This window comes from Schistocerca cancellata, chromosome 3, assembly GCF_023864275.1.
Source record: "Schistocerca cancellata isolate TAMUIC-IGC-003103 chromosome 3, iqSchCanc2.1, whole genome shotgun sequence".
Taxonomy (NCBI): domain Eukaryota; kingdom Metazoa; phylum Arthropoda; class Insecta; order Orthoptera; family Acrididae; genus Schistocerca; species Schistocerca cancellata.
In genome coordinates this window covers 542945729-542972195 of record NC_064628.1, presented here as the reverse complement: position 1 = coordinate 542972195, position 26467 = coordinate 542945729, and the positions used below count along the sequence as shown (strand labels likewise).

Sequence of the window (26467 nt, the reverse complement as noted above, 5' to 3'; positions counted from 1 at the left end):
TTTACCAACTGACCTGCCTACACTGTGACGCATTCTATGTGGGAATGACCAGCAACAAACTGTCCATTCGCATGAATGGACACAGGCAGACAGTGTTTGTTGGTAATGAGGATCACCCTGTGGCTAAACATGCCTTGGTGCACGGCCAGCACATCTTGGCACAGTGTTACGCCGTCCGGGTTATCTGGATACTTCCCACTAACACCAACTTATCCGAACTCCGGAGATGGGAACTTGCTCTTCAATATATCCTCTCTTCCCGTTATCCACCAGGCCTCAATCTCCGCTAATTTCAAGTTGCCGCCACTCATACCTCACCTGTCATTCAACATCATCTTTGCCTCTGCATTTCCGCCTCGACTGACATCTCTGCCCAAACTCTTTGCCTTTGAATATGTCTGCTTGTGTCTGTATATGTGTGGATGGATATGTGTGTGTGTGCGAGTGTATACCCGTCCTTTTTTCCCCCTAAGGTAAGTCTTTCCGCTCCCGGGATTGGAATGACTCCTTACCCTCTCCCTTAAAACCCACATCCTTTCGTCTTTCCCTCTCCTTCCCTCTTTCCTGACGAAGTAGCCGTTGGTTGCGAAAGCTAGAATTTTGTGTGTATGTTTGTGTTTGTTTGTGTGTCTTTTGGTAAGTCACATCTTCTATGTTTTTAGATATATATGTTGAATTATTTATACACAAGTTTAGGTCCACGAATTCTGTCCCCCTCTTCCTATTTCTTTGCAGGCAGTTGTATCTGTTATCAGGGATGTAGCTTATCATGACAATTATGATGAAATTGAGGAAGGTTTGGAGGGAAAAGGAGGATGTATTATGCTACAATCGGCAAGCGACTCTAAACTTAAGGAAAACCACTGTTATGAGCACAAATAGGTGAAAGTCGCTTACATCCTTTGAGTATAGCATCACCATAAGTTGCTAAGCCGCCATAGTCAGTGACCTGGCCAGATATTTTCATGCGCCATTCATAGAGAAATAATCTTGAATAATGGTTTGAATGTGAGCTGAATAGGAAGGCAAATGCCGTATTAAATTTCTACTTGAATTTTTTTGTTGTTGTCCAAACAGCAAACATGAAACAAATATGGAGTGAGGGGGCAGGGGGCAAATAATGTAAGCATCAGTATTTTCTGCCTTGCTCACGGTGGTACTAGTTGTATTATCTAATACTGTGAAATTTAGTTTTGTCTTTGTCTATGATGGCCTTTGTTAATTGCTGTGTCCACCTTAGAAACATTGTGCATTTCTCATTTCCACAGAGCATTCCTGTCACATATATTTTATTCGTATTTGATAATACTGTGCTTGCCTGCCTTTCAGATTATGCAGTGTACAGGACTACATAAATTGTAATATTTTATGCAGTTTGTCTGAATTTATTACGTACTAATGATTACAGAAGAGTCAGATTGGTATCTTGCTGGGCTCAGACCTGGAAGGGAAAGATGATGTGGAGCCAGATCGGCAGGGCCAGTGGCTTCGTCGGCGAAGACTAGATGGAGCATTGAACAGAGTTCCACGAGACTTTTATCCTCGAGTATGGGGAGTCCTAGAACGCGTACGTACATTTCTCATGATCATTATTATTAGTTTTTACCCTTCAAATGTAGTTACTGCAATGGGCCTAAAGTACAGCATTGTGACTGAAATAGGCATATTAATCTTATTGCATACACTACTGTTAGAATCATTATACAGAGAATTTTATCATCAGTCGTGCAGTACTACAGAAACTTCAGTTTCTGACGTAGAGTATAAATATGTCTAGAGCGAACATTCAGATGCGCAGAACAGATTTTTGTCTTATCAACATACACTGCCAACTTGCTCATGTGACCTCAGAATGGTGTCCTGTAGATTTTGAACATCATTTCATCACTTGTACAGATAGATTCCCTATATGGGCGACATGGGTTTAATACAATCATTTTGTTGTCTTAGTAACAATTTGCAACTGATGCCCATAAACTGGGCTCCTAGCTTTGAAGAGCAAAATGAAGGGGCATTTTGTTTCTTTATAGCAAGTATCACAACTCAGATGTGCCTCTTTTTTTCCAGCCGCTGCTGTTTATCAGTTTTATGTGGCATTTTATCATATATCTGAGTCCATTATAGTAACTTTTGATGTGATGATGTAGACAAAACCACTTCATAATAAGACAATTCTTTTGAAAGTGTCCTGAAAAACACAGAATTTGCTGCACATTAGCAGCTGTATCACCTGTCTCTCCATTATTTTCTCAATTTTTGTGTATTTATATTTCTCTTTTTTGGAGGCTAGCTCATAATTTTATTTGCTGGTAATGCTTTCATGTATTTATTTAGTGCATTTTATGTACAAGGTCCCATTGCATTAGAGAATGAGTAACAAGAAAAAATAAATCACACAGTTGGAAAAAGTACTACAACAAATATTACATACGAGCTGACAGAACCTTTCTTTGCCCAGGTACTCATATTGGCAATTTTCAACTAGAAAGGAAAACAAAATATGAACTGTGTTTGTAGTGAAGTATCGAAAAAAAAATTATTTGCATGTATTTGTGAAAACACCTTTGAAATTATGAAACAGTTGTACAAAGAAGTATGCAAAATGTACAAATGTATGACTATCCTTGACAGTTTCTGTATGCTGGGCACAATTGCTTCACATTTCTGCAGTTTGTTTTGTCTCTATGGCAATGCCTCTTCATAGCTCTTATCACTTTTGCCTAAATCCATTTGTGCTTAGCTGTTGAAAGCTGTCAGAAGCAGTGCCAGACATCAGGGATTTCCTTAAGTTCACTCGACTGTAGGAGTGTTTTAGTAGTAAAGAATAAGTGTATTAATTTTTTTTATTTTTTATTTATTTATTTATTTTTATTTTTTTTCGTATCTCACTGTTTCTTACATCATATGTCTTGAACTGTGTGTTATACAATGTTATATTTGTGTAGGTATGTTCAGTCATAAGTGGATACTTTCAATGAAATATATTGTGAGGAGCATTAGTAGCAAAGAAGTAATAAATTTAAATGTCTTGCATGATGTGGCAGTTTTTTTACACATCTCATTGTTCATGACATCTCGTCTTCTAAATTATGGTAGGTAGGTGGTTATTACCCTGACGTCAATTGTTTCCTGACATTAAGGGGCTGAAATCGTTCCAGTGGTTTAAGAGGAGATGTGGGGCGCTTGCGTGCGTGCACACACACACACACACACACAAGAAAAATTCATGGCACAGCAAGCTATATAACAATTGCTGTTTAGTAAATTCTCTGCTATTTGTGCAGTTACACGCTACTGAGCAAAACTTAAGAATGGAAGCAAGTTTTGCGTGATGTGTCACTACTAAGTAGCATAGCATGGACTGTACATAAAAAGAACTGCTACAGTGTAGTACAGAAGGTAACTGAAAGAAATACACAATGAGATGAACAGAAATTACACTTTTATTCAAAGATAATAATTACACTGAAGTCACCATGATTTATGATGTTCCCTTGGATATTACAAGAGGCAGGATGTGGTTCTTAACACATCGACTGCCAGCTATGAATTATGTCATACCTGATGACCTGACCACTGGTGCCAACTAAGTTAACTTGTAGGAAATGAGTTTCTGCATAAAGTCAGATATGTAAACATTCGTAGTAAAGATATGCGATTTACAGGTCGTCAGGGACAGGTATAGTAAATTGTTTGGGCCTGGTTTAACAAAATTTTTATTTTCACATTTGGAATAAACTAACAGAAAAGTGCATACAAAAATTCATAGAAATATGTTAGCTTTAGACATAAAATGTACACTTTGTGTCACTAATGGTAATGAAAATAAAAGTTCTTTTATTGATGATATGTCGTGAAGTATTCTTCCACGCCAAGAGCCAGCTTTTCTTCACAAATGGTACAAAAGTACTGTGATTCAAGGTGTTTCTTTTGTTTGTGCACACTTTGCATATCTTTGTTGGGTGCTCCTTTTTCTTAATGGTGAGTGTTGCCTCTAAATAATGAAAGCTACCATTTGTCCTGATTGTCTTTTAAGTGTCTGGCATGTTATCTTCAGTCAGTGGCTGAATAAATTTTTCTGTAAAAGCTAGAGACGTAATACTGTATGTAAATTGAAGGGGGATGACTGCTATCAGCTGCAGCATGACATTAAGCGGAATCAGTGGTGACAACCAAAAATGTGTACCAGACTAGGCTACGAACCCGGGATCTGCTTACTAAGCAGTGCACCATCGGGGGCACAGAGTTATCGCAATTGCACGGTCCACCTTGGTATGCCTCACAGCCGATGTACACTTCCACCGAGCATCACACCTATCCGTAGTTATTTTTTATTATTATTATTAAGCATTACAATCCATGAAGGCTTTTTGCTGCAGAATGGACAATGTTGAACCACTTTGCTCTGTCTTTGCAAGTAATTTGCCACTGTCTGTCATGTCCTAGTTTTCTGAGATCGTCTTGAATATTGTCCAAGTATCTCATGCGTGGGCGTCCAAGAGGTCGTCTTCCGGTGGGAATCTCTTCAGTCACTTTCTTGATGGTCCTGTTTGGTGGTGCTCTGATGACATGCCCTATCCATTTCAGTCTTTTGGCTTTAATTTTGGCCACTATATCGGAGTCTTTATATAATTTGTAAATTTCATTGTTATTTAGCAATCTCCATTCATCACTGATCCTATCTCTTATGGGTCCAAATATTTTTCTCAAAATTTTTCGTTCAAATACTCTTAATCTGTTTTCCTCTTTTTTTGTGAGAGTCCAGGTTTCAGATCCATAGGTGAGTACTGGTATAATCAATGATTTGTATACTTGTAGTTTGGTGTTCCTAGATATTAACTTGCTTTTGAAAACTGTCAAGAGACTGTAGTAGCATTTGTTAGCCTTCTGAATTCGTGATTCTATTTCAATTTTTATGGAGTTGTCAGAGGTTACTATTGTACCAAGGTAATTAAATTCATTTGTCTTTGTGAAAGCTGTGTTATTAATTTGCAGTATATTATTATTTGATGGATAGCGGGATAAGATAAAGTACATTGTTTTGTCTGTATTCAGCTGGAGGCCTGTGCCATTTGTGGCTTTAATTAATTGTGCTGTAAGAAGCTTCAAATCATTCTCACTGTCAGATAATAATGCAATGTCATCAGCGTATGCTACAATGTTAATTTTGCTTTCCAGTTGTGCTCCAATTTGTAGTAGCTTTACTTTTTGGATTATTCTATTGATTACTATGTTAAAGAGAACTGGTGAGAGTGAATCCCCTTGTTTGACTCCAGTTTTAACCTCAAAGTCTTCAGAGAGTTTGCCAGCTACTTTTATTTTGTATTTTGAGTTTAAAGTGCAAGCTTTTATTAAATTTATCAATTTGTTAGGGATGCCAATCTGCCTCATGCACTTCCATAAATATTCCCTGTTGATACTGTCAAAAGCTTTTTTAAAATCAATGAAAAGCATATGTACATTTTGATTGAATTCATTGCTGTCCATTATACTCCTATCCACAAGTTAGAGATTCCCACAGGAGGTCAGACGTATTCATGCATTTACATTGAAGGAAGTGGGTCCATTGCCCAGCCAGCCTTATGAGTTATTTGAATGCAGTGTGTAGAGAGACTGACTTAATACTCACTCTTTCCTGCAGTTATAATACTGATGGGCATTGTGCAGATAAATTTCCATTACATGTAGAACAAGCGTTATCAGCTATCCAATAGTTTTTCACAATGCTGAATAATATGACAGCATTTGATCTGACTGATCAGCACCTGCTATGCCATTGTTGTAGTTTGTGACTATGTTGGTTTCAAGGCAGCTTCGCTGTTTCGATTGTGAATTTCCATCATTTCAGCATGGTGCATATTAAAAATGGTCAGGACTTCCCTTTTGTCCTTCCATTTGCAAACAACAACACTGTCGTCTGCAGCTCGTGGTCGTGCGGTAGTGTTCTCGCTTCCTGTGCCCGGGTTCGATTCCCGGCGGGGTCAGGGATTTTCTCTGCCTCGTGATAACTGGGTGTTGTGTGATGTTCTTAGGTTAGTTAGGTTTAAGTAGTTCTAAGTTCGAGGGGACTGATGACCATAGATGTTAAGTCCCATAGTGCTCAGAGCCGTTTGAACCATTTGAACAACACTGTCATTTCTTTTCCACGCCATCTGACCTTTCTTCAGTTTCATAGTAATTAACAATTTTGGATTTTCTTTTCTGGTGTTACATAATGTTCCACACAGATAGGTTTTGTAAGTCGAAAACAGTATTGTAAGTGATATAGAATTATAAAAATTGTCCATATGAAGCAAATATCCTTTGTTCAAGAAAGCTTCCATCAGCTGTAAAACAACTTCAGATGCATGACCCATCGTGGCCTTCTCCTGTGATTTGCCACAGCAAATTTTTATTTTGAGAACCTCACCATTAGATTCACAAGGTTCGTGAAGTTGTTTCTTGTTTTTGATATACTGCCTGAAAAACAGACAGTTGTGCCACAAAACCATTGATTCATCAATGCAGAGATTCCTGTTTGGAATATTATGCTATTGAAATGGTCCAAAATTGGTCTAATTTTGTGTAGTTGTTCACTGGATTGCCATGAGTGGTCTGAGAAATGTAGATATCTCAGTAAAAGCTGAAATCGGTTTCTACTCATAACAGATCTCCAGAACGTGACACTGTAAGGAGGACTTGTCCTCCAGTACAACAACAGCCCCAGAAATACTTTCATTTCCACAACGTCTGTATGCGTCCATCTCAGGAGCCTCGTTAATGTCTTCCCATGTTCTTTTCCGTCCTGGCTCACATATAGATTTGTTTGTTCACATAATAACATTAAGAATTCTTCAAGGAAAAAAAGTTTTTTTTTTCTTAACAAATCAACAAGTGCGTTAACACCAAATTTTATGTCTAATTTCAGTCCCACATCCTTGTTGAATGCAAATACTGGTGGATCTTGAGGAATGTCACTCCTGTAGTGCCACTACCATTTGGGATAGGAAAAGTCAGTTTTGGTGCAAAATTTCAGAGCACACAAGTTACAGCCAGGCGTGAGCCTGCTGACAGTAAGTTACGCTACCAGTGGTTGCGAAGTAGAATGGAGGCCACAGGGCCGGAGACCTGCTGAAAAGAGTAAATGCAGTAGTTTGCATGGCGCAAGTTGCAGGCAGAAGGGGCCCGCTGGCCTACCGAGGTGTTATGAGTACATGACTCGGAGCATTAGCAAAACAAGAGATGCACAGCCACATATAAATAGGTGCCGGTTTTCTAACAAGGCATTCAAGTGTGGCAGCTCTCCTGTACGGCGGGGCGTGTCACACCACCAGCTACACACAGCAGCAGATGGGGCACCAGCATTCCAGTCCCCGGCGGGTCGCTGTTTCGACCCTCTGAGGCTGATGTGGGGTCTGTAGCCAGCCAGCGAAGGGCCACTCCACTGCTCACTAATGCGGGCTGTCGTCTTGGCTCCCAACACGCACCGGAGACATCCAGGGTGAGGGCTGCAGATTCGAACGCTGGATCGCGGTCGCTCGTCACTGCGTTCTTAGCCATGCCAGCGGAGGGAGCGTGCCATGGGTCACCCTGCAGCGGGCGGCGCTGAGTGACAGAGGTGAAGGCCGCTGAGTCCGCTGCCGGCACATCCTGCCGATGCCGCAACTCCGCTGCCATACAAGGCTGACACACAGCAGTGCGTGCACGGGTCGCTGAGGCAGCCATTCCACACCAAGCAATTTTGCAGACAGCGAAGTGGTGTCCTCAGCATTACAGGACCTGGTGCTGCAGACCAAGACAAACAGGGGCACTGTAGTTGGAAACAAAAAATCACTTGGAAAGCTTGGACAAGTCTTAATATGGTGCCTTCCACTTCTTCCCACTACATTTGGTGTTCCTGTTACATTCAGTGTCAGAAGTTGCCACTACATTTGGTGTCAGAATAGCGGACATCGTCTGTAGAGTACGATGTTTGAGCCCACCGCCTGCATTACAGTCACAAAATGTGGTGAGTGTTGACCAATTTTTCTTTTTGAGTGTTGGAGACATTTTCTTTCTTTTTTGTTTGTGTTTTGAGTATGGCTCTTGGCAGGCCATTTTGGATGTTTGGCGTAGGTATATATAGATTTTTTTAATTTTTTTTTCTCAGAATAAGTGTTAGTGGAGATGTTGTTTTTCATGGCATTTGATTACTTTTGTATTGGTTTATGATGATACTGAGTGTGATGATATGGAGCTGTAGGAAGTCGGGTTGTTCTTGTAGTTAAATGTTTTGTTTCGGGACTAACTGAGAACAAAAGCAACACAATGGCAGAGTTAGGAACGCAAGGTGTGCTGGCACCAGTAGCAGTATGGATTTTGTTGGAAAAGGTAGCACAGTTGACAGTGGACAATACACAGTTGAGGAATGAATTAACATCTAGAAGTGAGCAGGAAACCGCATTGGATCAGTCGTTGTTGTCTAGGATTCTGCAGCAGGAGATTGATCTAGCTGCCACGAGTTTGATTATTCTGTTTTCTGGCATCTGAGGATGTGTGTTCGTTTGTGGAGGACTTGGAAACTTCAGCTATGATGAATGGTTGGTCAGATGAACAGTTGTTACATGTAGCCAAGATTTAGATTAATGGGTGAAGCAAAGGCATGTGTAAGGTGTTCTGAGGCCTTAAGGAAGGCACAGTTTAAGCAGTTAAAGGAGGTGCTTTTACAGAGGTACAAGAAACAGAATAGCACTTGGTACTTTAGGGAGAGCTTGAGTACAATGACGAAGAGATGGGGAGATGGTAGAGAAATTTGCGAACAGAATAAGAGAGATTAACGAGTACACTTATGAGTTGGGTCAGAGCGATGAAGCTAATAGTGTTCTGTTGCAGGAGGCCGAGCAAAGGGCACTTGATGTATTTTTGAGAGGGTTTCCGGTGTATATATCGCGTAAAGTGCGTGAAGGGACTCTGAAAGATTTGTATTCTCCAATGTGAGGAAATAAATGCGGCAGCGGGGGTACGTGATAGACAAACAGTGTTTACAGCAGGTATAAAATGTTATAAGAATGGTCGTACAGGAAATGTGCAGAGGCAATGTACCCAGTCACAGAGGAATAGAGGAAAGGGTGGAAATCAGCAGCTTGGAGGATGGGGAAGTGGAGTTAGTAGAGGTGAACAATCATTAAATGACAGAGGGGGCCCAAGACCCACCCAAGGGAGCTCCTGTTTAATTTCAATGCTACAAATACATATGCAGAGGTAGAATATTCAGTGGTAGGATCCATAGGAACTAAAACATTGAAGATTTTGTTGGACACAGGGGCACAAGTGTCAGTGGCTACTAAGAGTTTAATGGGACGAAGGAAGTTAGACCCACCACGTTATATGTTGCGTGGAGGGGGGGGATAGCGAGGTCACACCTTTGGGGTCAGTGGCAGTTGACTTTCGCATAGGTAAATTCCGATTTGATGCATGCATGGAGGTAGTACCATGGGTAAGCGAGAGCTATGACATGATCCTAGGAGTAGATTTCTTGCATCAACATCATGCCAAAATTGATCTTGGACAATGAACTGTGGAACTTGGTGGAATGTTATTTCAGCTAGGGGAAACTGTTGTCGATGCAGAGCTGTCGCGAGGGGTGTTCAGCGTAATGAACAAACCAATTGGACCGCGTACATTAGCATTAAGGGTTAATTCTCATGAATGTGCGTCTGGTGGCACTGGGAAGTCGCTTTGGGTAAGTGTGGAGCCGAATCTACCTGTGGGTACAGTATGTGTTATTGAACCACACGAGGATAATGAATTTCTGGGTCCATTGGGTTGATTTGTGAAACGTAGTATTGTATGCGTACAGGAGGGGAACGACGGGCGAGTAGTTCCCTTGAAAGTGGATAATTTTAGTGCTGCAGATGTGAATTTGAGAAAAGGAGTTTTAGTTGCAAATTTGGATGTACCAGATTATGAAAACTGGTGTTCGAGAGGTAGGTGAAGGGCTCAACCACTAAATGCCGATAGTACTGCATTGCGTAACAAAATTAAGCATTTGAAAGGAGGAGAAAGAGAGCATATGGAAGAATTATTGTGGGAATTTAAGGATTTGTTTTTTCCGCAAGGGCCATTGCCAGCAACTCCACTAGTTCAACATAGGATACCAACAGGGAATGAAGCACCCGTTTACCATAAACCACACAGAATACCGAGGTATTTGCAGTCGATTGTGGAGGATTTCGTTGACCAGCAGTTTGCAGATGGTATTATAGAACACAGTAATAGTTGTTGGGGAGCAGGCATTGTCATTGTGCCTAAAAAGTCTATGGATGGAACTAAGAAATGCAGGTTCTGTTGTGACTGCTGATACCTCAATAATAAGACAGTAATGGATGCATACCCCATTCCAAACATATTGAAGACTTTGATGACTTAGGACATGCCAGTATTTTTCTATGATGGATTTGACAAGTGGTTATCATCAGTTAGAGGTGGCTCCAGAGGATCGCCCAAAAACTGCTTTCTCTACTCCTGGAGACCATTACCACTACATCAGAATGCCATTTGGTTTGAAAAATGCTCCAGCAATATTTCAGAGGTTGCTAGACAGTGTCTTGAGGAGTTTGAAACCATGGCAGTGTCTTGTCTATTTGAATGATATTATAGTGTTTTCAAGTAGTATGGAGTAGCATAGACAGCAGTTAAGAGAAGTCTTTATGAGGTTAAAAGCAGTTCATTTGACGTTGAGCCTGGAGAAGTGTCATTTTGCATTAGAAGAAGTAAAATATTTGGGTCATATCATCAGAAAGGACAGAGTGCGAACAGATCTGAGGTTGGTACAGGCTGTAAGGGATTTTCAGGAACCAAAAACAGTTAAGGAAGTGCAGTCATTCATCGGAATTTACAGTTTCTATTGAAAGTTCGTGAAGGGTTTTGGAGATTTAGCACACCATTGACGCGATTGTTATGGAAGGGTATGAAATTTGAGTGGACAGAAGAGTGTCAGAAAGTGTTTGACAAACTGAAAGAAGTGCTAACATAAAGTCCAGTTCTTGTGTTTCCAGATTTTGAAAAGGAGTTTATACTAGCATGCGATGCATCAACTCAAGCATTAGGGTGTGTTCTTAGACAGGAAATTGATGGGAAAGAACATCCTGTAGCCTATGCATCTAGGCATTGAATGCAGCAGAGAGGAATTACTAAACTACAGAGAGGGGGATGCTTAGCGTAATCTATCAAATCACATATTTTAAATGTTATTTATATGGGAGAAGATTTCAGGTAGTGACAGATCTTGCTGCATTGAAGTGGTTGTTGGGGTTGTAGGATCCGTCCACTAGACTCGCTAGATGGGCTGTGAGGCTTGGTGAATTTGACTGTGAGGTGGTGCACAAGCCTGGGATGAAGCATGGTAATGCGGATGCACTAAGTGAGAAGGTGGCAAAAGTAGAAGTCATAGGTTATGACCTAGTGGTATGGCAAGAATTACAGGATGCTGACAATGCTTGTAATTTGTATCGGACAAAGCCACAGTTTAATATGTATGGCGGTCTTCTGTGCAGGGAAACGAAGTTAGGGCCAAGGGTAGTAGTGCCAGCGAAGTTGAGAGATGAGATTTTAAAGGAAGCACATGGTCATGTGTTATCTGGTCATGGTGGGTGTAGAGTGATGAATAGGTGAGTGGCGAAAAGGTGTTGGTGGAGAGGTAGAAAAGGAGATGTGGATCAGTATGTCATGAATTTTATACTGTGTGTGCAGAGTGCAGATTTGAGTCAGAAACAGATACAGCTACAACGATTAACGGAAGCAGCATTTTATTTGTTGCGAACTGATGTCGTAGGACCTATCAGGTGAACACCATCGAGGGACAGATTCATTCTGACAATAATAGGCCATTTTTCAAGGTATGTGGAGATGGTAGCTATTCCAAATCAACAGGCAGCAATGGTTGCGCAAGCGTTAGTAAACAACTGGATTTTGAAGTTTGGTATACCGGAGACAGTAATTACTGACTAAGGAACAAACTTCACGTCAGATTTAATGAAGGAACTGTGTAAATTGTTGAACATAAAGAAGTTAAGGACGAGCGCATTGCATCCACAGGCCAACGGAAGGACAGAATGAGTACACAGAAAAATTGGGAAGATGCTGAGATTTTATGTGGATTCTCATCACCATCAGTGGGACGAGTATTTGAAGCATATTGTATGTGCATATAATGCAAAAATCCATACAAATACTGGTTTGTCTCCATATGAGGTAGTTTATGGGTGAAAAATGCCATCACCATTTGATTTGGTGAGGCTACAGATAGGAAGGACCGGTGAATCTCTAAGTCAGTTCACGAGAACAATTTGGGATGTTTGGAAACAGCTACAAAAGGTGAATACAAATGCTTTGGAGAGGCAGGAAGACGCAGTGAAGTGGAAAGAATGTTTACCGCAGTATAGAATAGGGCAAAGGGTAATGCTGTCCAGCCCCTATATGCAAAAAGGGAAAATGAAAAATTTCCTCATGAGGTATCAAGGGCCATACGAAGTTGTTGAAACCACAGCCCCTGTTAATGTTAAGCTTCAGCTGCCAACTAGAACAACGATAGTACACATTGGGCGGTTACGGCCATTTAGGGGTTGCCCTGATGTGATTCCAGGCGTGTCAATGGAAGGAAAGAGAGAGTGAAGAGAAGTACTAAGCACAGAGAAAACCAGGAAGATAAGAGTACAGCATGAAGTACCGTATGCTTTGTGATCCAGAAAGTAGTAGAGTATTTGTAGTTTTTTTGTTTTGTATCACTGGGTTTGCATAGATTAATTAGGCATTGTATATTCATATGTTGTGTCTGTTTTCGAGTATTGTGAGCCTGTTAGGGACAGCAGTCTTTTTAAAGAGGGAGGAAGGGTGATGGTGATGGTGATCCCTGCCCTCAGGTCACTGAAAAGGGGAGCGTTAAACAAGTTGGTAGAAGTGAAAACTAAGGAGATATAGCTGATTTCAGCAGCTAGCAACCGGTATGCTGAGATGACAAGGGAGGAATTATGAAGCTGCCATAGAGGGAAGGTAACGGTATGTCCAGCCAGAATGGTAAGCACTAATCCGGATACGTGCATGGTGCAGTTATTTTTAGCCAGGAGAGAAGAAATAGACTGTCCAAGGGACATCATGGAGCCAAAATTGAGCTTGCAACAGGTCGGGATGCATTGGATCTTCTCCATCTACGAAAATTAATAGTAGTAGCAAGTTGTTTTGAGCAGTGAGTATTTGCAGAAGTGAAACACATAGAGCTCGAGGGGAGAGGGAATTTTAATCAATGGAACTGCATGTAATGTAATAGGACCAACCTTCCACCTGCTAGCATCAATTTCAGGAATCATGCAATTGAATGTTACACAAACACAGCTGTACTGGCCAGAAGCCACTTTAGAGTTTTTGCCAAGGCAGAATCTGACCTTGTTAAATCAAACTTGGCAGCCAGGTCTGTTGAGATCTGTAAACTAGTTCGTTTCAGAGCAGGAGGGGCGCATATCAGCTGAACAACTTGTGCCACATGTCGCGCAGTATAGGGAAAGGCAACTGCAAATAACGACTATTTTGAGCACATCTGTGCAAAGTGTTTTCGCAGCCTTAACTTTGTTATGTGTTGTTTTCATTCTGAGCCAATTCCAAGAGGGAACCAAGGGTAGTCCAAGTCCCAGTGGACTGGATACCGAGGGCGTGAGATGAGTAGGTAAGGGGTTGATTGAGCAGTGGTCGTCCAATAAGGAATTTTTACATTTTGTTTTATGCCATGTGTTTAAGGAGCACTAGACAACATTTAAGTTTTCTAAAAGTAAGGAAATATGTCATAGGTGCCGACCCAGACAAGTTAAGAGGTAGTTAAAGGTCATCCCAGGGACCAGGTCTTTCTGAAGGGGGGAATAATGCAGCGGCACTACCATTTGGGATAGGAAAAGTCAGTGTTGATGCAATATTTCAGAGTGCACAAGTTACAGCCAGGTGCAGGCCTGTTGACAGTAAGTTACGCTACCAGTGGTTGCAAAGTAGAACGGAGGCCACAGAGGCATAGACCTGCTAAAAAGAGTGTACGCAGCAGTTTGCATAGCACAAGTTACAGGGAGAAGGGGCCCACTGGCCTGCCTAGGTGTTATGAGAATATGACTCGGAGCAGTGCGTTAGCGAAACAGAGGCACACAGCTGTGTATAAATAGGTGCCGGTTTTCTAACAAGGCATTCAAGTGCGACAGAGGGGCATGTCGCACCACTGGCTACACACAGCAGCAGATGGGGCACCAGCATTCCAGTTCCCAGCAGGTCACTGGTTCGACCTTCTGAGGCCGATGCGGGGTCTGTAGCGAGCCAGCAACTGGCCACTCCACGGCTCACTACTGCGGGCAGTCATCTTGGCTCCCAACGCGCACCGGAGACATCCAGGGTGAGGGCCGCAGATTCAGACGCCGGTTCACAGGCGCTCGTTGTCACTGCGTTCTTAGCCACGCTGGCGAGGGAGCTTGCCACGGGTTGCCTTGCAGCGGGCGGTGCTGAGGTGGCAGAGGTGAAGGCCTCCGAGTCAGCTGCCAGCGCATCCTGACGATGCCGCAACTCCGCTGCTGTACAAGTCCGAACACAGCAGTGCGTGCACGGGTCGCTGAGGCAGCCATTTCGCAACAGTGACATGGTGTCCTCAGCATTTCAGGACCCAGTGATGCAGACCGAGAGGAACAGGGGCACTGTAGTTGGAAACAATAAATCCCTTGGAAAGCTCAGATGAGTCTTTACAATGCCTTCCACCTCTTCCTGCTACATTTGGTGTTCCTATTACATTCAGTGTCAGAAGTTGCCACTGCATTCCACATGTCACTGTTATTTGTAGTGCGTGCTATTTGGCCATCCACCTCATCTTCTTCTTCATTGCATTCACTGTTATTTTCATTCGAGTCCTCACTTGAATGCTCGCATGAAGATGGTCGTAGGAACTTTCACCATCTGAGAATTTGTGCATGAACTTGTCCCATTCTGATTTGTTTATGTTGGCTGGCTGGTCAAGTTCTACATCACTCAGTTTCCTCTTATTAGTAGCCATTTTACAAGGAAAATTGAACACAGATAATGATAAATGTGAGTGAATCATCTACAATGAAGGATGAACAATTTCTGATGCAGTTACAAGAAAGACATGATTTGCATTGTCAAACATGCTTAGAGATACACAAGCTGGTGATTTATTGTTGTCAGTGAGCTATCTCATAGTGAATGTCTGAGCTGAACGTTCTACTCTGTATGCAACTACAAGATATCTCGCAGGTTTTTTAAAGTTTTGATGATACAGATGGACTACAAATAAGATGATGAATCAAACTGTATCAACCACTTTACATGGCTTCTGGGAGCAGTTTACTTATTTACACTGTGGAAGTCAATCTGTTAAAAGGGGGTTGTGATCACCATGGACAGCAATGCATGCTCTGCAACTTGCTCCAAGCTGATCACACTATGGCATTCCATTCTGCCACCGGCATGACTGTCAACTGCTGGATGGCCATTGGTGCATGTGGACATGCTGAAATATGTCCCCCCAATGCAGCCCACATGTGTTTGATGAGAATGGACAGGGGAATGGACAGGCCAGTCCACTTGTCGAATATCCTCTCATTCCAGAGCTCCTCCACCTACACTGTTCAGTGTGATCACACATTGTCATCCATAAAAATGAAGTCACCACCATATGCAACCCTGAAAGGAACACATGGGGAAGGAGTACAGTATCACAATAACATTGCTCAATGAGTGTAACGTTTTCAAAGATTTAGAGGTCAGTACACCCATGCAACATTATGCCTTCCCACACCATAATGGCTGGACCACCAAAATTATTCTGTTCAACAGTGTTCCTGGGTGTTTTATGTGTTGCCGCCTCTCATCACATGAGAGTACATCCAGAATTACTCTCTGTCTGAATCTGCAGTCATCTGAGAAGAGCATGGAACCCCACTTCTCTTTAGTCCAGTCCCTATGCTCTTGGCATCATCACAAATGGTGCCGCAAATGTGCAGGTGTCTGTGGAACACAAGGCACTGGTCATTGGGCAAAGAGTCCAGTCCCTTGTAGCAATCATGCCACTGTGGAATGCATTTGATTGCCTTGTGAATGTGTTAAATGTTGTTGCAATCACACTTGCTGTTTCACACAGGTCTCTTCTTGCGTGCTTCACAATTTAGTGATCATCTGCAGCTGTAGTTAACCATAGTCAGTCACCTCCTCTGTTTCAGGCAGTAGTGCCTATGGTTTGAAATGCTCCCCATGTACATGAAACAGTACTGTGAACAGTACCAAACTGCTGGGCTACACTTGTCACATTTTGTCCTCCTTCCAGTTTTCCAATTTTTCTTCCCCATGTGAAGTCATCCAGATATTGTCCCTGGGCCATGTTGTAATGAAGAGAGCATTGAACTGGTCACTGATTAAAACACACTGTCTTTTCCCATTCCTTCGACTGCCTCATGTTGCTGGCCTGGCCCCATTTGGCACTACAGTCACATTATGCTCAGGCCATGTGATATGTCCACCTTATGTATATAAATGGAAGACCTCTGAGAACATTCCCCAACACTTTCATTCATTTCAATCAAGTACTTAATAAGTTATGTTACTTTATCTATCTCATCCTTAAACTTTGCATAATCTCATTGACTGGAGTAGAACTGTCTTCAGTGGTGAGTCCTACTTTGAATTGAGCCCCAATGACTGGCGAAGACGTGTCTGGAGGCACCTGGGCAGCTGTGGGGTTATAATCTGACGACACCTGGCATGTGGCCGGACAGCCAGGAGTGATGGCCTGGGGTGCCATTTCTTTTCATAGCAGGACCCCTATGGTTGTCATCTCTGGCACCTCTTACAGTACAGCAGTATGTCAACAATATTATGTGCTCCTTTTTGTTGCCGTTCATAGCAATCCATCCTGGACTTACATTTCAGTAAGGTAATGACTGACTGCACGCAGCAAGAGTTCCTACTGCCTGTCTTCATGCTTGCTAAATCCTACCTCTGCCAGCAAATTCTCCAATCTCTCCCTAATTAAGAATGTTTGGAGCATTATAGGCAGAGCCATCCAACCATCTCAGAATTTTGACAATTTAACATGCCAGTTGGACAGAATTTGGCACGATATCACTCAGGAGGACACATGACAACTCTGTCAGTCAATGTGAAGCCAAATCACTGCTTGCATATGGGCCAGGGGTAGACCAACAAATTACTGACTTGCTAAGTTTCTGAAGCTCTTTCTCTTGAAGAAATCATCCAACTTTTCAGAAATTGTAATCATTTGTTTGTCTGTACGTGTACATCACATCTACCAACTTCCATCCCATTCAGATATTTCTTTCTTGGTGCATATTTTAAACATAGCTGGTGGCAGGTGTTGCCCATTCAGTAGTGATGCCCAACAGCTCAGTGATGTGGTTTACTATGGTGCACTCATGGGCATAAAAGATAGCACTGCAGTAAGCTCACTGCAGCTCTGCACAGTTTGGTGGTGCTTGTAAACAGTTGTCATGGCCTTTCCACCAGAGGAAGCCATGGACGCTGGTGTCCACTCTTAGAAGCAGTTACCGCACCTTCCTGAAACAACGACAATGTGCCCGGAATATACGTAGCTGTCTGCTGGGGGCAATGACATTTTGCATTGACGAATATGACCAAATGTGACCTGGTTTTCTGGGCTTCTCGGCATCTTCATCGCATCATGTTGTCCCAGCTTTTCTTTTCAGGCTTTCAGTTCATTACTTTCTGCAGTGGTTGACAGAATGATGTTATGCTCCCTTTTCAGGGTGATATTACTGCTGAATTTGTGATTAAGACACCTTGCTCAAGTGACATGTAGCAGTGGCCTGAGGTGTATGCCACGCTATTGCAATATCAGATCTCTTGGCTATTTGACATTCCGATACAGACACTGCACAAGAGCCTGCCTTGGCTTGTCAATAGCCAGAGAGAGACTTAAAAAATTTTATATTCATTCAGAATACCTTTATACAGTGCAACTGTTCTGTACCAGGATTGTGTAGATAATGTATTTATGATGCATGCTGTAATTTCCTCCAGTACATCATTTAATAATTTCCAGCTTCCATTTACTTCACATTTCTTCATTTCATGTTATTATTGGAATATATTAACTTTTGATTTACTTTTTATTTTCTGTACTGTAAATAGTTGTTGCTAATTGCTTCCACCCCCCTCTCAACACCTTCCCTCCCTTAAAAAGACAAACCTGACTAGAAATAACACAGGTGTGATCTATTGGAATTGTATCAAAAAGAAAAAAAAATTAACTCCTAGATAGCCTCTTTTTGGTTGACACCTGTTTAAAAAATTGATATCTTTCAAGCTGTCAGGAGACAAACCCAGTTTAATTCTGACAACACCCACAGAATGCAGTTCTCACTCCAGATATCTTTCTACTCTATAGATTGCAAATACATTTCTGCATCCACTTTTGATGATAAATAGCATCCATAACGAAACTATTGGTTGGTTATCTCATGTTAGCTTCTGTTAACATCAGCTTATTTTGGCAGAGGATTTAAATTTTTGGTTATTTAGTGATGAGGCAGAAAAGTGTGTGACTTCGATACATTAAATAGTAAAGTAGTTACTTGATAAATGTTAAAGATTCATTGATGGTGTATTCTCTGTGTAGATTATTTTTATATAAAACAGTATTTGTCAGTCAATTTCCTTGTATATGTCAGATGTGGACTAATCAATCAGTTGAACTATTTGCACATAGATACAGGTGCCTATTTCATGACGTGACTTATTTAGTGAGTTCCTAGGATTGCTTCATCAGCTGTCTCTCAGATATTATGTGACAGTTATAACGTTAAAAAGTGTTTGCTGTTTTGGATAATGCACTATCCTACTTATGGATACAAGACTAAGAAATCAGAGCTCTGTTAGTAGGTGTATACTAGATTTAATGTTGGTACATGAAAATCAGTGTTGAACATTGTAACTGATGATGAACTGTGACTAGACCATTTTAACTGTGAGCTGAAATGGCAGTTTGCACAGTGATACATATCCAACAAAACTGAAGTCAGCAAAGAATGTGGAGATAAGAATGTTGTGCACTTTCTTTGATGTGACTGATCCATCACAGTCTGACTTGACAATAGCAGTAGAATAACCACAGAGTGTCATGATGGGATATGCCTTGCTAAGTCTCTTTGATGAATCCAGGAGAAATGACCAAAATTGTGAGACCTTGTTTCACCAATGACAACTTCTGTGCTCACAGACGGAACAAACCAAAACCAGTTCGTGAGAAATTGTGAACCCATCTTAGAGACCAGACCCAGCAAATTCTATCATTCCTGTCACTCCAAAAGTGAAAGCTCCCTGGAATGAAGCAACTTAGAAGATATAATTTGTTGTGATGGGAAGGCAAAGTTTTAGAAAAGCTGGATTTTTCATTGATTTCTCAGAACTGTAAGAATGATAATTACTTCTTCACAACAATATTAACAATATCTTTGAGATACAAATGTAAAATGAGAGTAGGAAAATGTCTAGGCACAAAAAAGTTAATTGTAGTGCTGAATCCCAGTGATACAAAATGTCTGACAGATAGCAAAGTAAAATATGAAAACAAGCAGTAAAAATTTCTCCTTGACAACTTATTTTATTTTGTAGTAGAATTTATATTATTTAACGTGTAAAAAAAAGTGCTTGGTGGGAATTGCTGATGCACGTCTGTATGTTTTTTTAAAAGCATGTAGCCATATTTACAAAATAATTTGTGATGTGAATATAAAGTCACGAGTCCCACATAATTACAATTAATTGTGCAAATGATCTCTGCAAGTTGAAACTAACTTATTAACTAACCAACCAGCTAACAAGTGGAATTTAATTTGTATCAATAAAATAATCTTTGTAACATCATTTATACCTTCCCCTGGTAGGAGGGTTCTTTGCTGTGGTTTAATGATAATTAACAGGGGTATGTCTGCTGCCTCCCCCCAAAAAAGAGGACTCGCATTCGGGAGGACGACGGTTCAATCCCGCGTCTGGCCATCCTGATTTAGGGTTTCCGTGATTTCCCTAAATCGCTCCAGGCGAATTTCCTAATCCAGTGAGACCGATGACCTCGCAGTTTGGTCTCTTCCCCCAAACAAACCAACCAACCCAAAAAAGATCATCATAAAATTAACTCACTCACCACTCCCTCTCCCGCTAACCTCACAGGTAGACGTACCAATTCAGTTTCAATTGGAGGAAAGTGCAACATGTAATGAATACTGATTAGTCACAACTGTACCTAAAAAGAAGTTGTCATGGAATCAAGACTATTTCGCCATTCACTGTGAAACAAATATAAGTTGCACCCTCCCTTTACCCCAATCATCTTTGCTCAGATCCTGAATATGCTCTTCATTATTATTGTGTAGTTCATAGTGCCTTTACAAAGTAAGGCATAATTGTGACACTAAAATGGTATTAATTTCTTAATTTTAGTGCCAGGGATTAGCTATTGAAGGACAAGTCTTACCTCAGCATCTGACTCAAGAGGTAAGTGTTTTTGCAACTTGCTGCACATTCTAGTTCATAAATAAAATTCATCACTAAAATGATGGCTTTTCACAGATGACTTCAGGAGAACTTAAGTTTGCATTGGCAGTGGAAACTGTTCTTAATACTATTCCACAACCCGAATATCGCCAGCTGATTGTTGAAGCTTTGATGGTACTGACCTTGGTTGCTGAATATAATGTGGCTGCCTCTTTAGGAAACATAATAACAGTGGAGAGTCTTGTACACAAAGCGAATCAAATATTTCTGGAAGACCAGGTAAGATAACTCTATTTGTTGACACTTTTACAGGTTAAATGTTATAAATTGTATAACAACATGTCACAGTTTTTGTTATTTTCTACCAAAGGAGACTAGTATATCCTCAGTCTTTCACAGCAGCATGACTGAATGAAATCATCTTGCAGTAGGGTTACACTCCAAAGTTGAATATAAAAAGTTTTCATTATCTTGTCCACAACAAAGTTGTCTTAAACACCTCAATATGTAGAACTAAAACAATGTCCATTGACAGTCATCACCAGTTTTAACACAAGTATTTAAAACATAAGTATGACAACATCTACATCAAGAAATGCCAGGTTTGTATAGTATTTCCTGCAAATGTGGTGGTATTTATGTAAGACATGCCATTCACACTGTGCTGTTTGGAGAGACACACATACTTTATAAAAATCTACTGGAATGAAAAGACTAGAATCTTGCAACAACTTATTGCAGTTTGATTTTAAAAGTGATAGCACTTATATCTACATCTACATATATACTCCGCTAGCCACCAAGTGGAGTGTGGCGGAGGGCACAATTCGCACCAAAGTCATATTTCCCCCCCTCTGTTCCATTCGCGGATCGCGCAAGTGAAAAACGACTGTCTGAATGCCTCAGTACGAGCTCTTATTTCCCTTACCTTTGAATCGTGATCATTGCGTGATTTGAAAGTTGGTGGTAATAATATATACTCTACATCCTCGGTGAAGATCGGATTTCGGAATTTAGTGAGCAGCCCCTTCTGTTCAGCGCGCCGTCTATCTGCAAGTGTGTTCCACTTCAAACTTTGTATGAGATTTGTAAAGCTCTCTGAATGGCTAAATGTACTAGTCACAAATCTTGCTGCTCTTCTTTGGACCTTCTCAATCTCTTGAATCAGACCCAACTGGTAAGGGTCCCATACAGACGAACAATACTCCAAGACTGGACGAACTAATGTATTGTAAGCTATTTCCTTTGTTGAAGGACTGCATCGCTTCAGGATTCTACCAATAAACCGCAATCTAGAGTTCGCCTTACCCGTTACTTGTGTAATCTTATCATTGCATTTGAGATCATTTTGAATAGTCACACCCAGATACTTGATGGACGTTACAGCTCCCAAAGACTGGGCATTTATTTTGTACATTAATGGGGATTTTCGCCATGTTATGTGCAGTAGGTTACACTTATTAATACTGAGAGATAACTGCCAGTCATTACACCACACATTTATTTTCTGCAAATCCTCATTGATTTGATCACAACTTTTGTGTGACACTACTTTCCTGTAGACTACAGCATCATTGGCAAACAGTCTAAGGCCGCTGTCAATACCATCAACCAGATCGTTTAGGTAAATTGTAAAAAGCAGAGGACCTATTACGCTGCCCTGGGGCACACCTGAAGTTACACTTGTTTCTGTTGAAGTCACCCCATTCAGGACGATACACTGCTAACTGTCTGTTAGAAAACTTTCTATCCAACCACATATTTCATCAGATAGACCGTAAGCGCACACTTTTTGTAGCAAGCAACAGTGCGGAACTGAGCCGAAAACCTTCTGAAAGTCAAGAAATATGGCATCAACCTTGGAGCCAGTATCTAGAGCCTGTTGTATATTGTGCACAAAGAGGGCCAGCTGTGTCTCGCATGACCGCTGTTTCCTAAAACCGTGCTGGTTTCTGCAGATGAGCTTCTCAGAGTCTAGAAAGGTCATTATGTCTGAACACAAAATATGTTCCATGATTCTACAACAAATTGATGTCAGTGAAATTGGCTGGTAATTAAGTGCATCCGATTTTCTACCCTTTTTATAGATTGCTAAGACCTGGACCTTCTTCCAGTCCCGTGGAACTTTCTGCTGTTCCAGTGATCTCTGGTAGATGATGGATAAGAATGGTGCTATATTTGTAGCGTAGTCAACAAAAAATCTTACAGGATACCGCCTGGGCCAGGTGCTTTCCTGGCATCTAAGGATCTTAACTGTTTTACAATCCCAGGTACACTAAACACTATGTCAGCCATCCTTGCATCGTTTATTCGATAATTGAAAGGGGGAATGGTGCTGCAGTCCTCTACCATAAACGAGGTTTTGAAAGCTAGATTTAGAATTTTGGGCTTCTGTTTATCATCGTCGTTACATTACCCATACTGTCAGCAAGAGAAGGTATTGAATTATTTGTAGCGTTCATAGATTTTATGTACAACCAAAATTTTTTGTGGTTATTTTTAGAATCTGCAGATAAAATATTGCTTTCAAATTCGTTAAAAGAATCTCTCATTGTCCTTCTGACAGCTGCTTTCATTTCGCATAATTTCTGTTTGTCAGCAGGGCAGTGACTACGTTTAAAACGACTGTGCAAAATTCTCTGCTTTCTCAGCAACTTCCTAACATGTTTGTTGTGCCAAGGTGGATCCATTCCCTCCTCTATACTTTTGCTAGGCACATACTTCTCTAGCACATGGTGGACAATACCTTTAAATTCTGACCAAAGATGCTCAATATCTTTGTGTCCCGCGGTCAATGCTTGGAGCTGACTATGAAGATATTCATTAATGGCACTTTTATTTGCTTTCCCAAACAAGAAAACTCTCTCTCTCTCTCTCTCTCTCTCTCTCTCTCTCTCTCTGTGTGTGTGTGTGTGTGTGTGTGTGTGTGTGTGTGTGAGAGAGAGAGAGAGAGAGAGAGAGAGAGAGAGAGAGAGAGAGAGAGAGAGAGAGAGAGAGAGATCTTAAAGAGTCTGCCAGTTCAGATTTTTCAAGATTTCTGATATCCTGTCACATGAGTGGAACAAACCTGTTACCATTTGGTTTCAACTTTTAAAACTATTTTTAAGTAAAGAATCTAGGAGTATACTCTCCCCCTATATATTACTCCTGCATAGACAGCAAAGACAAGAGTAGGCTAATTGCACTTCACACAAAGGCATTTAAGCAGTCATTACACCTGCACTTAGTACACAAATGGAATGAGAAGAAACCATAATACATACCTGGCAGTGGTGTACAAAATATGGATATAACGAAAGGTAGTTATAGCTTAAGGAAGGGATTTCGGTATTCGGATGAATAATACAGTGTGGTTGAGGTTGAAGTCTAGAGATAAGTGGAAGATGTAATGATAAATTAGACAGGAGTGACAGCAAAAGATTACATTTAGAATGAACCATGAGAGAAGTGTAGAAGTAAAAAAAAATCATTAAAATTAAATGTATACCCTCCTTTCATATACATAAGAAAGATCCTGTTCTAGCCTTTCCATTCTCTCGAGTTTTCTTTCATCCATTATAAAATGGCTGTTTGAAGTTTGACTGTAAGAATAATAGTTTTCATTTTATAAAAAAGTATGTGATTTTTACTTGATTAATGTATTGAAGAACAATGACAGTGCAGTTGGAGAAACTTTTAAATTTTTTACTGTATGATTGAAAAAAAATCTCTTTTTTTTTTATAGATGAGAGTGGATGGTGATGCTACGTTGTGTTGTGCGAAGCCTCGAGAACAACGTGAAATGATGTCTACGGGTGGGTTGCTGTGTGGTGGAGCAGCATATATCTGTCAACATTTTTATGACAGTGCCCCTAGTGGTAGTTATGGAACCATGACATATGTGACAAGAGCTATTGCAAGCCTACTGGATTGTCTGCCGCGTGAAGGAGATATGGACTGTACAATTAGTTAAGAGCAAAAGAATCTTAAGCAATGATGTGTAAAACACAAACTCCAAAGCATCCTCCTCGCCATTTAGTTGTACTTCCTTGATTATGTGCTACCTCAGAAAACAAAGTGCCATAGTTTTGAAGACTAATGTATTTCATGCAGAAAACGTTGATAAATGCGATAACAATGTCATTTTTGCGAATAGCTGTAGACTAATAAGACCAGGTATTGTCAGAATACATTGAAAAATTTATTTGTTAATAGATTCCCACATTTTTAAAACACAAAACATACATATTTTATTAACTCTACAGTCTTAAAAATAAATAAATAAAATAAAAAATTACTGATTGAGGTGGTGCTATGATTAGTACACTGACTCGCATTTGGGAGTACGACTGTGAAAAATCCCGCATCCAACCATCCAGATTTAGGTTTTCTGTGATTTCCCAAAATCATTCCAGGCAAATTCTGGGGTGGTTCCTTTGAAAGGGCATGGCAGATTTCCTTCCCCATCCTTGACACAATCGAAGTTTATGCTCCATCTCTAATGACCTTGATGTCGACAGATTACTAAACTCAATCTTCCTTCCTTTAAAAAAAAAAATTAACTATAAATTATTATTAATGAATAAAATTTCTGTGTCAGCATGTGATGCTGCATGTACTGAAATTAAGAACTGATTGTTACTTAGTGTTTTTTCAGAGTCAGTGGTTTCTGACTGATAATAAGGATTACAACAGTAGAACCCATCTGAAGTGGTTTTGCAGTTGTTAGGTAAAAGTGTAACAACAACTGATTCATTCAGCCAATTACAGTGGACCATATCAAGTACTCTGACACAGAAGCTATGGATCCACCAAACACGATACTCTATGCAAATTTTTGCATAAAAGAGATGCATGATAAATAAGCACTTTTCCTTATTGCCTAAACATGAAATACAGTTTCTTCGTTGCCCAAATGTCACGAGAGATTTTCAGCACATATATAAACACTAACATTTTCTCATACAAATAATAATAGATGTGTTATATGCTCATAAAGCACATTTCCAGGTAAATAGTTTCCACCAGTTATCCATCAGTTACCTATTCTGTAATAGAGCATGACCCCATTCCAAAAATATAGTATGAAGTTTATTTCTAGTTAACATTTATTTTCCAAATTTCTTTTGAAAAAAGGAATATGACTCAGAAAGAAGTAAGTTTAACCCCTCCCACTGACAGCAAGACTTTCAGAGGTGAAGCTTTTCTCAGACTAGGCAAGGATAAGGAAGGAAACAGCCTTGTCCTTCTCAAAAAAAACTGCCCTAGCATTCAACACTCCTTCCATTCCCCTACCCCCAAAAAATCCCTCCCCCCCCCCCCCCCCACACACACACACATATATATACAGACAGAAACTGTGTAGTGGGCCTCTGAACTTCTTTTTCCTCCCTATTATCTCGTCATTGGTGCCCCCCCCCCCCCCCCCACCCCGCTCCTTGGTTCTTTCATTCTTCTGTAGGCCATTGTAGGGCTTTTCAGCAACTCTGTGACTGTTAATAATAATGGCTCAATTCTTTACTATCTTAAATGATTTCTCACTCTGTCCCAATTTCCTGTAGGTCTTCCTCTTAGCTAACTTGTGCAATTCTTCATTAATAAAGTTGACATCAGAATTTTGTTTGAGAGTATGTTGCTATTCATTCAACATAAGTAACCAAAAAACTGTAATTGCAGTTTCCTTATTCAATCTGTTGTATTTTTCCTGTAAATTGGTAGATTTTATTTGATTTCTCCTTTATCCAAATGCCATTTTCATATTTTGGTCCCTGAATTCTTCTTTCTTGTTTTTCGATTTTTTAAATTTTATATTTTATGTTACTTTATTTTTTTAACAGTGTATAGGCTTGAAGACATTTTGGACATCATATTGCAGAGTCCAACAAAATCAGTGAGGAAATTATCACAAGCAGCTAAAGTCTCTTGTACGATACGTAAGGCCATAACCGAAGAACTGAGGATGTATCCA

At 40.6% G+C, this 26467-nt stretch overlaps 1 protein-coding gene across 2 annotated transcripts in view; it reads left to right on the top strand.

Moving 5' to 3' along the window:
- Positions 1-24804, top strand: part of LOC126175372 (probable phosphorylase b kinase regulatory subunit alpha) — a 247572-nt gene extending 222768 nt beyond the window's left edge. For both annotated transcript variants that reach the window (XM_049922140.1, XM_049922139.1), the window contains exons 22-25: positions 1409-1567; positions 20467-20520; positions 20596-20799; positions 24245-24804. In XM_049922140.1, the coding sequence (XP_049778097.1) occupies positions 1409-1567; positions 20467-20520; positions 20596-20799; positions 24245-24472 (645 nt within the window). In that variant the 3' untranslated portion in view covers positions 24473-24804. The remainder of the gene's footprint in view (positions 1-1408; positions 1568-20466; positions 20521-20595; positions 20800-24244) is intronic.
- The last annotated feature ends 1663 nt before the right edge of the window (positions 24805-26467 follow it).